At 37.1% G+C, this 14,246-nt stretch overlaps 1 protein-coding gene and 1 pseudogene across 1 annotated transcript in view; one reads left to right on the plus strand and one right to left on the minus strand.

Annotated features, from left to right (window-relative positions):
* The window catches only part of ENPEP (glutamyl aminopeptidase), an 85,580-nt gene that overhangs the window by 49,585 nt on the left and 21,749 nt on the right, over nt 1-14,246 (minus strand). The window contains exons 4-6 of the mRNA XM_055342471.1: nt 6,365-6,485; nt 3,069-3,223; nt 2,506-2,619 (exon numbers count right to left, since the gene is read on the minus strand). Coding sequence (XP_055198446.1) covers nt 2,506-2,619; nt 3,069-3,223; nt 6,365-6,485 — 390 coding nt within the window. The remainder of the gene's footprint in view (nt 1-2,505; nt 2,620-3,068; nt 3,224-6,364; nt 6,486-14,246) is intronic.
* LOC129521166 (dnaJ homolog subfamily C member 8-like) lies at nt 8,650-9,490 on the plus strand (annotated as a pseudogene).

Consider the following 14,246-nt stretch of genomic DNA (forward strand, 5'->3'; position numbering starts at 1 on the left):
GACTGCATGTTGATCAAAAATTGATGCTTAGGATTTTTTTTTTGGTCGGTGAATCATTAGAATTTGGATGATTCATAATTAAAAAAATATTAGTTTTTGCTTTAACTCTAATGATCATCTTCTCATTCCAATCCTATGTTTTTTCAGCAAAATAGAGTGGTTGAGAGGTCTAGACCTATAGTCAGACATTCATGGCTCATAGCTCAATTTTTCCACTTTCTAGATTTGTAAATTTAAGCTCCCTAATCCATCAAATAAGGATAATAATGGCATATGCTTTTTGGAATTAGAGAATTCAATGATAATGCATGATATGCATTTGGCATAGTACCTGGCAGAGTGAAACCTAACACTTTAACTGCTATTATTATTTTGATTCTTTATCAATTAGATTCTGAAATCTCATTCTGTTAAATCACTACTAAAAAAAATCAAGTCTTATTAGTCTTACTTAATTAAAAATATTCCTCAAAGAAGAGCATACTAATTTCAGATTTTCCAATTTTGTGATTTCCATTATAATAGGCAAGGTACTATTGTCAAGTGATGACTGCCAATTAAGGTAATTTTGACTTGGATTTTAAATTCTGTATACCTGAAAGGCGTAAGTAAGTAGAAAGAATTCAGTTCTCAGTGTCAGGAAATTTGACTCTAGTTTTGGTTGTATTACACAATTGTCTGCATGAGATTGGAGAGTTATATTTCTGGCCATCAGCTTTTTCACCTGTGAAATAAGGCTCCACTGTTGTGTTACTTACCAGGCTCTCTTACAATTTACCTTTATTTATATCTGTTCCCCTCCATCCACCAACTCTTAGTTGGGAACTCCTTGAGGGCAAGAAATATGTTTTATTCTATTTTGTATCCTCTGTAGTATTCACTGAGCACAGAAGACTGAATGAATGGATAAAGAATGGATGGATGGATGGATGGATGGATGGATGGATGGATAGATGGGTTGGACCATGTAATTACATTTCATTTAAGAACTGCATACTAGGGGCACCTGGATAGGTCATTTAGTTAAGCACCCAACTCTGGATTTTAGTTCAGGTCATGATCTCAGGGTCATGGAATTGAGCCCCACATTGGGGCTCTGCACTCAGCAGGGAGTTGCTTGGGATTCTCTTTCTCCTTTTTGCTCTGCTCCACCCCACCACTCATTCTCTCTCTCTCTTTCTCTCTCTCTCTAATAAATAAATCTTAAAAAACTAAAGAACCTGCATACCAAATTCTTCTGAAATTTATTTGGTGTTTTGAAGTACCAAATTGGAATATTAAAATGTTAAATGTATTATACATAATACAACAATATTAAAATGTTGTAATTTCTTACAATATCTTGCAATAAGAAAGGCCTCAGTTTACTTTATAGAAAATAAAGGAAAATATAATTTTTCATATTTATAGTTTAATTTCAACAATACAATATCAACAATTTTCAACATATACGAGTGATTCTCAACTAGGGAAAATTTTGTCCCCCAGGGGATACTTGGAAATATGGGGACACATTTTTGGTTTTACAACTTGGGGGGGGGGTGACCTGCATCTAGTAGTATAAGCCAAGGGTGCTCCTAAGTATCCTAAAATACACAGAACAACCCCCAAAAATGTCAACCACTTTCAAATTATCTGGTCCAAAATGTCAATAGTTTCATGGTTGAAAACCTTAAAGCAGGAATTGTTGGAAATTAACTTTCTCACTCTTTAAAGTAGGTTATGGAAACTTACCAAGGACTTCAGGCCTTTAAGGTTGTCTTTTTATTTTTTCCAGTAGAGGGCAGTAGTCTCTATAGTACACAACCTGTAATTCTCTATTTTTATACATCTACACACTGACTCTTTCATAAATCCAGGCAAGAGTACTTATATCACTTAAGTATTGATAAAAACAGATTTAGCTTTTCAGAAAAAAATATCTTTAGGGTTCATAGGTGCCTCTTTTCATGCCCCTCAAGGACAGGAGGTAGGATAATGGTAATTAGATGTATTGTTTAGGAGCTTTTAAGCTTACAAGGAGAGAACAATTCTCTTCTTTCATAGAGCAGAGAACTGACTCAGGATATGTCACTTGCTCAAGGTCACATCCCCTGTAACACCCAGTTTATGCCCTTCTCTACACACTATTTCAGCAACCTGCATGAGGTAAGTCATTTGCAAAATTAGACTTAGATTTTTCAAAGGATTAACACTACAGACACTTCAATACAGAGCCTCGTTGTCTAAGCTCACTATTTGTTTTCCTGCCTTGACATGTGTTATTGAGTGACTCTATCGAGGACATCCTCAGATTGGGGTGGTCAGTTGCCCTCCAAGGCCTGGGCATTGGCCTAAGCAAGGTATAAGTCAGTAGAATGAACTGACTCCGCTCCATACTGACAACAAAATTCCGAATTCACCATCGGACCAGGCTCCTGATTCAGGGACACTGTCATGGTATAAAGGTTTCTGTGCTTTGCAGGAGACAAATAGACATTTAGAGCTATGTGTTTTGTGGCTCACCATTTGCCAGTCTTTTTCTGCTTGGTTTACTCCCAGGAACTCAAAGAAGGAAGCAAATCCTTCATTTAGCCACAAGTCTTCCCACCATTCCATGGTCACGGTATTTCCAAACCACTGAAATGATAAGCAATAAAGAGAGTTAAATTCTTATGCTTGTGGTACAGAAACCTAGAAATTTTCAATACATTTATTTGTCCATATAAATATTGCCACTTGACACAGAAGTGGCAGACATTGTACTTAAATAACATTTATTTCCTGTTTTTTTTTCAATTTCTCCTGATTTTTAAATGATCTTAAATTCTCTTTAGTTTGTTGCCTTTATTTAGGTATTATTGGGCCTATTTAAAGTCAGAGTGAGGTCTCCTATGCATTTACTAAAGGCAAAACAATGTGTCTTAACAGGTTTGTATGGTAACATGTTTACTATCACTAAGAAAGACTTTGAGCAGGATTTTCTGATTGGCTGTTTTTTATTTGCTAAGTTATTGTTAATTTTCATAATTCCTATGGGTCTTAAGCCACTTTTAAAAACAAGCTAATTTGATACTAAGATTCTATACCTGATGCACAAGTTCATGGGCAACCACACTGGCCACCCTCTGCTGGTTTGAAGAGGCTGATTCCTGAGGGTCATAAAGCAAGTTTGTTTCTCTGTAAGTGATGAGTCCCCAGTTCTCCATAGCCCCAGTGCCAAAGTCTGGAATAGCGATTTCATCTAAGGAGAAAGAAATGGTCCCATGAGAAATACTTCTTTGCATTTGTTTATAACATTTCTTACTAAATTAAGTTCTTTGGATGAATGTTTTTTAAAAGGACTAAAAATAATTTCTTGGAGTAGAAGACAATCATTTATTTGTGCAAACTTTTCAGCCTTCATGCATTCAAACTTTCCATGGAACTTTTCCTGTTGACTCCAGATATCAATGTGTCTTTTAGTTTTCAAGGATACTAATGGCAATGCTCTTTTCAGTCCTCTATAATTTTATGGCTTTTGTTTCTCTCTGTACTTCATTTTTGTTAGCTTTTTTTTTTTTCAAGATTTTCACTTAGGTAACAGAAAGTCTATTTTCGAGGATAAGCTGTGAGGAATAAGGAGTGAAGTTTTCAAATGAAGACTTAGGAATACACAGCTTCCAAGTACACAGGAATATATGTCTATATAAGGATGCAGAATATTAGAGAATATGAAATTCTGCTTTTTCCCTACTTCTGTACAACTTAAGGTTGTACCCAATTCCCTAATAATTGAATAGGTTTCCATCCATTTCCATGTGTTAAATAAGTTGGATCAACATAAAATAGAATATATTCTTTCTAAATTATCTTCCAGACCTAAAATGTTGGATTCTACCAGGAATTTCTATTCTTTAAAAAGATTTTATTTATTTATTTATTTATTTATTTGAGAGAAAGATCATGAGCAGGGGGGAGGGGGAGAGGGATAGGGAGAAGCAGACTCCCTGCAGAGCAGGGAGCCCGATGCAGAACTCGATTCTAGGACCCTGGGATCATGACCTGAGTCAAAGGGAGATGCTTAATCAACTGAGTCAGGAATTTCTATTCCTTATTTTTCTTGGGCCTATAATCTTCGATACAACATCTGACAGGAAGAAGCAGTATCTATCAGTTCTTTGTTAAATCCCAAACAGAAAATGTTGAGCTTGATTAGTGGACAGAATACAGATTCTTCAGCTAATGAACTATAATAAAATAGTAATTACTTTGTTATTACATACAATTTTTTTACAGTAGGCTTTATGCCCAGCATGGAGCCCAACATGAGGTTAGAACTCACAACCCTGATATCAAGACCCGAATAAGATCATGAGTTGAATGCTTAACCAACTGAGCCATGCAGGGACCCCATGTTATTATATATAATTTAAATGAGGCACATAAATAAAAATAAATTAAATTTTTTAGCTGACATATAAGCAAAGGTCCTTTCTGGTTAACTAAAGATTCTTAAAGCTTTTTATAGGGGCACCTGGGTGGCTCAGTTGGTTAATCGTCTGCCTTTGGTTCAGATCATGATCCCAGGGTCCTGGGGTCAAGCCCCCGGTGTGTGTATTGGGGGAGTTATCCCTGCTCAGCAAGGGGCCTGTTTCTCCCTCTCTCCCTTCTGCTCCCTCTGCTTGTACTCACTCTCTCTCTGTCAAATAGTTAAATAAAATATTTTTTTATTTTTATCATTATTTTTTAAATTTTTTAAAAAAGCTTTTTATAAGAGAATGAAAAATGGATATATTTTAAATAAAAGTCAAGATTACAGCAGTAGTTTCCTTTTTATGTCATCTTCATTCATAGGCTTGGTTGTTTTGTCACAAGAATACCATTTAAAGGGTGGAGAAGTATTCCCCCCAAGGGCCATTATTTTCTATAATACTATGGAGTGTAATTTGTACCTAATCCTTGAATGAGAGGACTTTTTTTTGTAACCTCACTTCTCTAGCGAGTATTGACATTATAATTAATTAACTCCAGTGTATTTAATGAATGGGGAGTGAAATAAATGCAGATTTCAATTGTACAGAAAGTCTAAGAGTGAGTCAACTCAGAAAGGACTGAAAATACATTTAAAAGTATAAAGAAGGCATATGGGAGAAAGAGGAAGAGAAAAGGAGAAGAGAGATATAAATTTGTAAGAGCTCCACTGCCCACTTTCTCCCAGGTGTTTCAAGTGAAATAAAGAGAAAAGAGACTTTTAAAATAATGGGCTTAACATTTAATTAAATATTATTCTGATGTTGATTAAAAGTTGTTTCTGTCCCTGTATCTTTCTCTAAGAGTTGGGAGCTGATGCCCTTGAAGAGAAAATGGAGCATCTACAAAGTTACCCAGAGCCACAGCCATTCCCATGTAGAGAATTTGGTGCCTCAGTCACTTTGCACTAATAGTTTATTAAAGGAGAAGCATTGGGATCCCTGGGTGGCACAGCGGTTTGGCGCCTGCCTTTGGCCCAGGGCGCGATTCTGGAGACCTGGGATCGAATCCCACGTCGGGCTCCCGGTGCATGGAGCCTGCTTCTCCCTCTGCCTGTGTCTCTGCCTCTCTCTCTCTCTCTCTCTCTCTCTCTCTCTCTCTCTCTCTGTGTGACTATCATAAAAAAAATTTTTAAAAAAGGAGAAGCATTAAAAGAAATAGAGAAATCAGTTTTGGGTTGGTCAGCTTCCTTATTGTCATCATTTTATCCCTGCAGACATCTATATGATTGTTTCATTTACAGTTTTTGTTAATACCACTCAAGCTTACTAATAAAGCACCTCTGCTATTGGTAGAAGTATCATATCTGTACCATCTTGGTTATAGCCCTATTTTTATTTTAAAAAGAAAACATGCCCCCCCATTAGAAAAAAAATATTTATGGAAGGAGCATCAGTATTTCATTTTAACTACTGGGGAATCTAGAGTTAATCCTGTACAATGGAAAGACTAGAAGCACATAGGACTCTGATACCATCACTTATCCCTATGAATTATCACCTCCTTGATGGTAGGGAGGCAATGTAAGCTATTGGAATGGTAATGATTTTGAAATCAACTAATATAGGTTGCTATTTCTGGCTTGATTATTATCAATACCTGCAGTTTTGCACTTTAAATACTTTAATCTTTATTTGGAAATAAAAGTCTATGCATTTATCGGGTAAGAACAGAGTAACTATGGACATTATTCTTGGAGGAATCCAAAGTGCATCTTTCAGCATCTAATAAATATGAGACACATATTTTAGGCATATAATAAAAAGCCTAAGGGGAGACTATTAACTAAGAATACTAAGATTTGAGGAAATGATTTAACTTAAATAAAAGCAAAGACACTATTAAAAATAAGAAAATAAAAAATGAATCTCACCTAATTTAGGAAGAGCATAATCCATAGCAAAGTATTCTTCAAAATAGTCAAATGCAATCTTAGTTATGTTTGCAGCATATTCAGCTGTGTGCTTTTGCTGTGGCTGGACATATATAGTGAGCTATTAAAACACAAAAATTTAGTGAAAATTATTCTTTATTTGAAAGAACACAAAATCTATGACATATAACATAGTGGAAAGAAGGTGAGCTTTGGAGTCAGGTAAAGACTTATTTGGATCCTGGTTTTGGACAAATCACTTCACATCTCTGAGACTTAAGTGTAAAGGAAAACAATACTGATAACTCTCTGAGTGATTTCAGTAACTAAAAATAATGTAAGACACAATGGTTGGCATATTGTCCAATGTATTTTTTAAACATTACTTTTTTCTATTTGTAACATATATTCTTAAAATCTATGTGTCTACTTATCTTTCTATCAATATCTATCTATCTACCTACTTACCTACTTGCTTACTTCTGAGTAGTTTGTTTTTGAGGAAATGAATCATATGATTTTTCTCATCTAAAGAGCCCCTGGATACATTTTTTCCACTTGTACTCTTCTATCCATTACTGTCCAAATTGCCCTTTTAATATTTTAACTATTTTGCTCTCAGAGTCTAAAATACAGTGATTCAAAGTATTCTGAGAGGAAAGCATCAATTCTGTCAGTCTCTAAGATGTTATTTCATGTCCCTATGACATGATTTTTAAATCAAATCCAAGCATAGACTTTTTATCCCCCAATTTCAACACATATGACCCAGAATAGCTAACATGATATTGAAGGATAAAAACAAAGTTGGAGGACTAATACTACCTGACTTAAAGACTTACTATAAAGCTACACTAATCAAGACAGTGCAGTATTAGCAAAAGAATATACAAATAGATCAATACAACACAATGGAGGGTCTAGAAATAGACCAATACATATAGTCAATTGTTCTTTGATAAAGAAGCAAAAGCAATACAATGAAACAAAGATAGTCTTTTTAACAAATGGTGCTAGAACAATTGAATATCCATCCACATGCAAAAAAGAAATGAATTTAGATACAGACTCAAAACACTTCACAAAAATGAACTCAAGATGAATCAGACCTAAATGTAAAATGCAAAGCTATAAAACTCCTAGAAAATAACATAGGAGAAAACCTGGATGTCCTTTGATATGAAGATGACTTCTTAGATGTAACCCAAGGCTTGATCTATGAAAGAAATAACTGATAATTGACTTCATTTAAAACTTCTACTTTGTGGAAGACAATGTCAAGAGAAGGAGAAGACAAGCCAAAGACTGGGGTAAAAAATTTGCAAGAGACACACCTGATAAAGGACTATTAGACTATTAGCCAAAATACACAAAGAACTCTTACAACTCCACAAGAAGAAAACAACCTGATTAAAATATGGGCCAAAGACCTTAACAAACACTTCATCAATGAAGATACAGAGATGGTAAATCCATATACAAAAGGATGCTCCACATCAGATGTCATCAAGAAGATACAAGTTAAAACAACAATAAGATGCCACTACACACCTACTTGAATGCCAAAATCAGGAACACAGACAACACCAAATGCTAGTAAGGACATGAGTGACAGGAACTCCCGTATGCTGCTGGTGGGAATGCAAAATGGTATAGCCTCTTTGGAAAACAATTTGGCAGTTTCTTACAAAACTGAATATGCTCTTACTATGTGATCCAGAATTGTGCTCCTTTGTATTTAACTAAAAGACTTTACAACACGTACAACAAATACCTGCACATAGATATTTATAGCAGTTTTACTCGCAATTCCCAATGCTTGAGAGAAGCCAAGATGTCCTGAAGCAGGTAATGGATAAATTGTGGTCCATCTAGACAATGGAATATTATACACTGCTAAAAAGAAATGAGCTACCAAGCCATGAAAAGACAGGGAGAAACCTTAAATACATATTACTAACTGAAAGAGCCATTATGAAAAGGCTTCATACTATTCCAACTATATTAATTTTGGAAGAGGAAAACCTATGGAGACAATAAAGAGATCAGTAATTGCTAGGGGCTGGGAGGCAGAGGAAGAAGGAAATATGAATAAATGGAGCACAGAAGACTTTTAGGTCAGTGAAAATACTCTGTATGATATAATACTGATAGTTATATGTCATCAAACATTTGATGATATAGAACATACAACACCAAGAGTGAACCCAAAGGTAAGTTATGGACTTTGAATACTCTGATGTGTCAATGTAGGTTCATTTTTGGTTAAAAAAAAAATGAAAAAAATGAAAAAGAAAAAAGAAGAGTCACGTGGTTGCTGGGCTGGGGAAAGGGCGGCTCCAGGAGAGAGCGGGGCTTGGGCTGGCGGAGGGAGCACCAAGGAAGCATTTATGACCTTTTACAGTGAGGTGAAACAGAAAAGAGAGATTCCGTTCTAACATCCAAAAATCAGATTGAAAGATTGACCCGTCCTGGTTCTTCCTACTTCAATTTGAACCCATTTGAGGTTCTTCAGATAGATCCTGAAGTGACAGATGAAGAAATAAAAAAGAGGTTTCGACAGTTATCCATATTGGTACACCCCGACAGAAATCAAGATGATGCTGACAGAGCACAAAAGGCTTTTGAAGCTGTGGACAAAGCTTACAAGTTGCTACTGGATCAGGAACAAAAGAAGAGGGCCCTGGATGTAATTCAGGCAGGGAAAGAATACATGGAACACACTGTGAAAGAGAGAGAAAAGCAATTAAAGAAGGAAGGAAAACCTAGAAATGTGGAGGAGGATGACCCTGAGCTGTTCAAACAAGCTGTATATAAACAGACCATGAAACTCTTTGCTGAGCTGGAAATTAAAAGGAAAGAGAGAGAAGCCAAAGAGATGCACGAAAGGAAGCGACAAAGGGAAGAAGAAATTGAAGCTCAAGAAAAAGCCAAACGAGAAAGGGAGTGGCAGAAAAACTCCAAGGAAAGTCGAGATGGCCGTATGGACAGCTGGTGAAACTTCCAAGCAAATACAAAGGGGAAGAAAGAGAAGAAAAACCGGACCTTCCTGAGACCACCCAAAGTAAAGATGGAGCAGCGTGAGTGACCACCTGGGGTCACAGCCACAGAACCTTTTCCCAACTGTCTCCCCTCCTGCTTTGAAGGACTCATTCTTCCTCCCATTTCCACCCCAACATAGAGTAGTAGTTGCTTTTTAGTCCATTTTGTTTTCAATACAATTTAATATCGATCAGAGTAATTCTTTTGTACATTGAAATGAGGGGCTCAGTTTAAAACGATACCTTCCCCACCCCCTACTCTTAGACCAACCAGGATTGGAAGGTGCCACCACTGGTGTTGCCTTCTCTTCCCACAGCCTGTAACTTAATGTTTTGTACTTCACTGAATTGTGATGGTTAGAAACTTCGTGTATAGTTTGTGGAAATCATCCAATTGAACATATTGCTTAAAATGGTGTTGCTGTGACTTCAGAGACAAGCCTGGGCCACCTTAGGCATCCTCTCTGCTTCAGTTGCTTGCTTCTGGGTGTGGCATCCTTTGAAGCCCCAGATCAGATGGGGAAGGCATTGGACACACAGAGCAGTCACTGATGCCCTGACCTCCTGCAGTGTTTGGCATGCGCTCTCCCTTCTGACTGACCATTCCATATGGCATGAGGCTCCGAGCCACCCAAACCTGTTCACTTTCCAAAGAGCTAGCCATCTTCCATCTAGTATCATTGTGTCCTAGCCTGTCTGCATTCGTTAATGGTCATATTCTATACCTGTAATAAATTTTTATACCTTAAAAAAAAGAAAAAAAAAGAAAAAAGAAAAAATGTACTATTTGAGGGAGTGATCGTGATAATGGGGGAGACTCTGCATATGTGGGGGAAAAGGGTATATGTAAAATCTTTGTACCTTTCCTTCAATTTAATTGTAAACCTAAAACTTCTCTAAAAAATAAAACTTTTTAAAAAAAAAGTTTGTGAGGAATTCAAATGAAGCATATTTGCTAAAATTAAGACCTGATTCAAAACCCTCAAGTAAAGCAAAATATGCAGTTATTTGGTAAATTCAAGCCCATCTACCCAAATGGTAGTCACCCATCTACAGGTGACTCATCATTTTAAAAACAGAAAACAGAAAGAGAAATTATGCCTACTTTCTTCCTTTATTATTCCAAAAGTATTGCCAGTTTTGGTGTTCTCTTAGGCACACATTGCAGGCCATCTTTTCTTAGATGTGAAAAACAGAAAAAAGATCCAAGAATTTAAAGGACAAGTACTGAAAGAGCATCCCTCAAATTACCAGAGCTGGCTCACTGTTCGCACATCCCCTGGGTAGTTGACATTCTTGCTTTATTTGCAAAAGTAAAGATGTGTTCATCTTCATCTCCAAAGGCAACACAATTCACTCAACAACCATCCCAGCATTCTTTGAGATTTGTCTTGGGCTTGGTTTTGTTTTTGTTTTTTTCAGTAACCAGGATAGTTGATACATTTTCTTACTGTTCTCATTCTCTTTATGAACAGTGACCATGCATTTTCCAAGAAGTTAAGTGAAACTAAGGATCCAGCTGGTGGCCACTGTACAGAGCAAAGGTAATTGCCCCCTATGAAATCAAAACGATCATGTTCAGACAGGATTGCCATATTGTACTGAGATTCTCAGAACTTTTCAGCTGTGAATTAGACTGCCAAAACTCCCTCAGAATCTCTACCATATCTGTTCTCTACCATTAAAAACTTCAGGAAGGGTAGTTCCTCTTGACTTACTCCACTGTTGTCCACACACTACTTTTGTTCCACACATGATGTTTGAAGAATGAAAGAGGGTTGAGAAAAAGGGAGAAAGAGGAAGAACAGATAACAGTGGGAGCCCCAGGTGGAACAACCAGGAAGAGAAAGACCCTGCTCTTTGTACCCAATCTTCCCTCTCATACTTGTAGGTTGACTCCCTTCACACAGAATGCTTCTGAGACAACATAATCTGGTTTTCCTCACTCTCCATATTTCTCTTGTTGGATTGATGTTAATCTAAATTGAATCAGAATGAAAGTAGCCCCATCCTCTTTCATTTCTGAGAAAACCAACACCACGGCATAATGTTCTATCTTCACAGTCTGGCCAGTCTGAAGATCACCTGTGATCTGTCATCAGTCATATTTTATGACTATTGCTCTGATCGCCTAAGCAAACCAATCACAGAATATGTATATTTAGCCATTAATCTTGTAACATAATCATCCAAAGTTTATCTAGAGTGTGTCCTATCTATGATATGTAACAAATACATTCTGACTTTAAAGACTCTACCATCATGCCAATATTGTGTGCTATTGGAAGTTTCAAGATCCTTTATGTGGCATCCATTTAATAGCAGATCATTTGCAATGTTCGGATTTGGTGACTTAAACATCCTTCTCTCTGCTGCTGCCTGCACTTGTCCTCTGCTCAGCCTTTCCTGCTCACCAACTTCATCTTCAGCATACATTCCATCTGCACCTCCCTCTCCTTTCTGTGGGCTTTAGCAAAGATGGCTACCCTTCCTCCATCGTCAGCTAAGCCACAGTGCTTCTGTCTGTGACAAAGTTAGGAAATTACCCCTGAATTGTCATCACTTTGTAATAATTGCCATCTTTCTAGTTCACAAGCTTGCTTCACTGAGATGACTTTTTTAAGCATATGACTGGCAATACTGAAACAGCACAGAGCTAGGAGGGGGATATGCATGTATATTCTTTCTTCTTTCTTGCCTTCTAGAAGAGTCATATATCCTTTATTACGCCAGGACTCTGTTAAAGGTCAAATATCAAGTTTATATTTAAAATTTATAATCTTATATAAAATATAAAGTGTGTAAGCCTTCAAGAACCTAATTTGCGTTCATATATTTAGTTTTTAGAGGTAATAAGTTCCTTAAGTAATTAAATTACCTAGATATACCACTGTTGGATACCATTAGTCATACCTCAAAGTACTGAATCTATGGAGCTGGTATCAGATCTAAAGTCTGTGCTTTCCAATGTGTATATTCAGCTGATTACTCTTTGAGGAGGTGTGATATATCTATTTTATCGTTGTTGTTGTTGTTGTTACTTTTCTCATCATATGGGAAGGCTTTCATAGTTCTTACTATTGTCCCTTTCATTCAAGTGTCTCCAGGAAATTGAGAGATGGAACTTATGTCAACAAGAATTAAGAACCTGCCTGGTTACTGCTGCTTCCTTTATGTGTCATCATTATGATTAATCATTAGACCTACTGAGTGCTTAAAATTTCCAGGTAATGTGATAAGCCCTTTCCACGCACTGTCTCATTCTACACATTAATTCTATGAATCTGGCACTACTGACAACACTAGAATATAATATGTTGCTCACTGATAAGTTCCACTATTCCAGTTTGCACAATTATAGAATCCAAAGAGTTCTGAAAATAAAAAAAGCTTTTTATATGTTCAGAGCAAACTAATTGGGCAGTCTTGTTCAACCTGAATAGTAGTTTTTTTATAATCTTTATCTCACCACAAAAACATTGCTGCAGAAATATGACTGATTGTAAGGCACTGCCCCAGATCCTGCTGCAGTTACTCAAACATATGCAGTAGTGGTAGCATATTACCTGTACGAGTGTGAAAATTTCTGAATATTAACTTACAACTAGCCCCCCGGTTTTAGATAAGAACTGTAGATCCCTATTTCATATTTTAGAATTTGAAGGGTTTTTAAAATAAACTTCCTCATTGTGTACATGAGAAAAATGATGACATAGTCTTCAGTCCAATGTTGGGTTTTTACTGTATCATGCTGCCTCTTCTCTCTACTCTAAGAGTGGAACCTGACTTTTCCCAGCTGCAAATTTGAGATAACAAGAGCCCTTAGCTCATGGAGTAATTGGGAGCATTAAATAAACTAGTCATAAAGCAGTGCTTGACGTGTAAGAGTTTTATGCATCCCATCGAGAACACTGGTGTCGTTGCAGATAATACATTGAATTATTAACCTCTGTGATTTTCTTTGTCTGCATTTCCTTATATGTGAGTGATCGCTACATAGCCCTCAGGGACAGTAGGACAACACAGAAGCGGAAAAAAAGTAAAACATTTTTGACTGCCAAAATAGGCTTTTCATGCCCACACAATACATCTGAAAGCCAAAACCTTTCAATTTGCAAAAGGGTAGCTAGAAGGCTTTTGGAAATAAAAGCAGAAGGCCAAGAAAAAAACAAACAGCAGAATTTATACTATATCAATAGATTGGAAAGAGAACAGAGGAAGATCCAGCTCTCCCTCAAAAAACTACATGAGACTTGCCTGCACCAGGAGAGGGATAGTGAGGTGGATGGGCTGGGGTTCTTGAAGAGCACGTTAGGGTCTGAGGTGAAGGCACTGAACATAGAATGACCCTATGAACAGAGAGGCATCAGCCTGAACAGAAGGCCAGCCACAACTGTCACCACCGCCCTGGTCAGAAGCCAAGCCAGTGCCTGTAAGTTTCCCACTGCCACCTGAGAGCACTGCAGATCAGCTGTGCCCTGGATCCATGTCCTATTGTCCTTGTCTGTTAAGTGTTTTCTATTGATAAAGGTAACCACATCAGCCAGGTTTGCCCAGGAATTTCCCAAGAATGTAAGTCTATTGTTTATCTGTGTACTCCTCTTGTCCCAGCATTAATAACTTTCCCTAATATTTACATTTTATAAATATGTAACACCCTGCCTTTCCATTGTTGATTGTTTAGCAGATTTAGCACCTGTTCATCTCTTGAGATTTTATAGTTTTATCTGAACTGTTCCAAGTAGGCACTCCCCTGTATAGAGCCCAGGACCTTTGCAAGGCCCCTGTAACAGAGGGTGCTATGTTTGGCATTGAAAGAGATGGTATGACCAGCCAAGACC

This window comes from Nyctereutes procyonoides, unplaced genomic scaffold, assembly GCF_905146905.1.
Source record: "Nyctereutes procyonoides isolate TBG_1078 unplaced genomic scaffold, NYPRO_anot_genome, whole genome shotgun sequence".
Taxonomy (NCBI): Eukaryota; Metazoa; Chordata; class Mammalia; order Carnivora; family Canidae; genus Nyctereutes; species Nyctereutes procyonoides.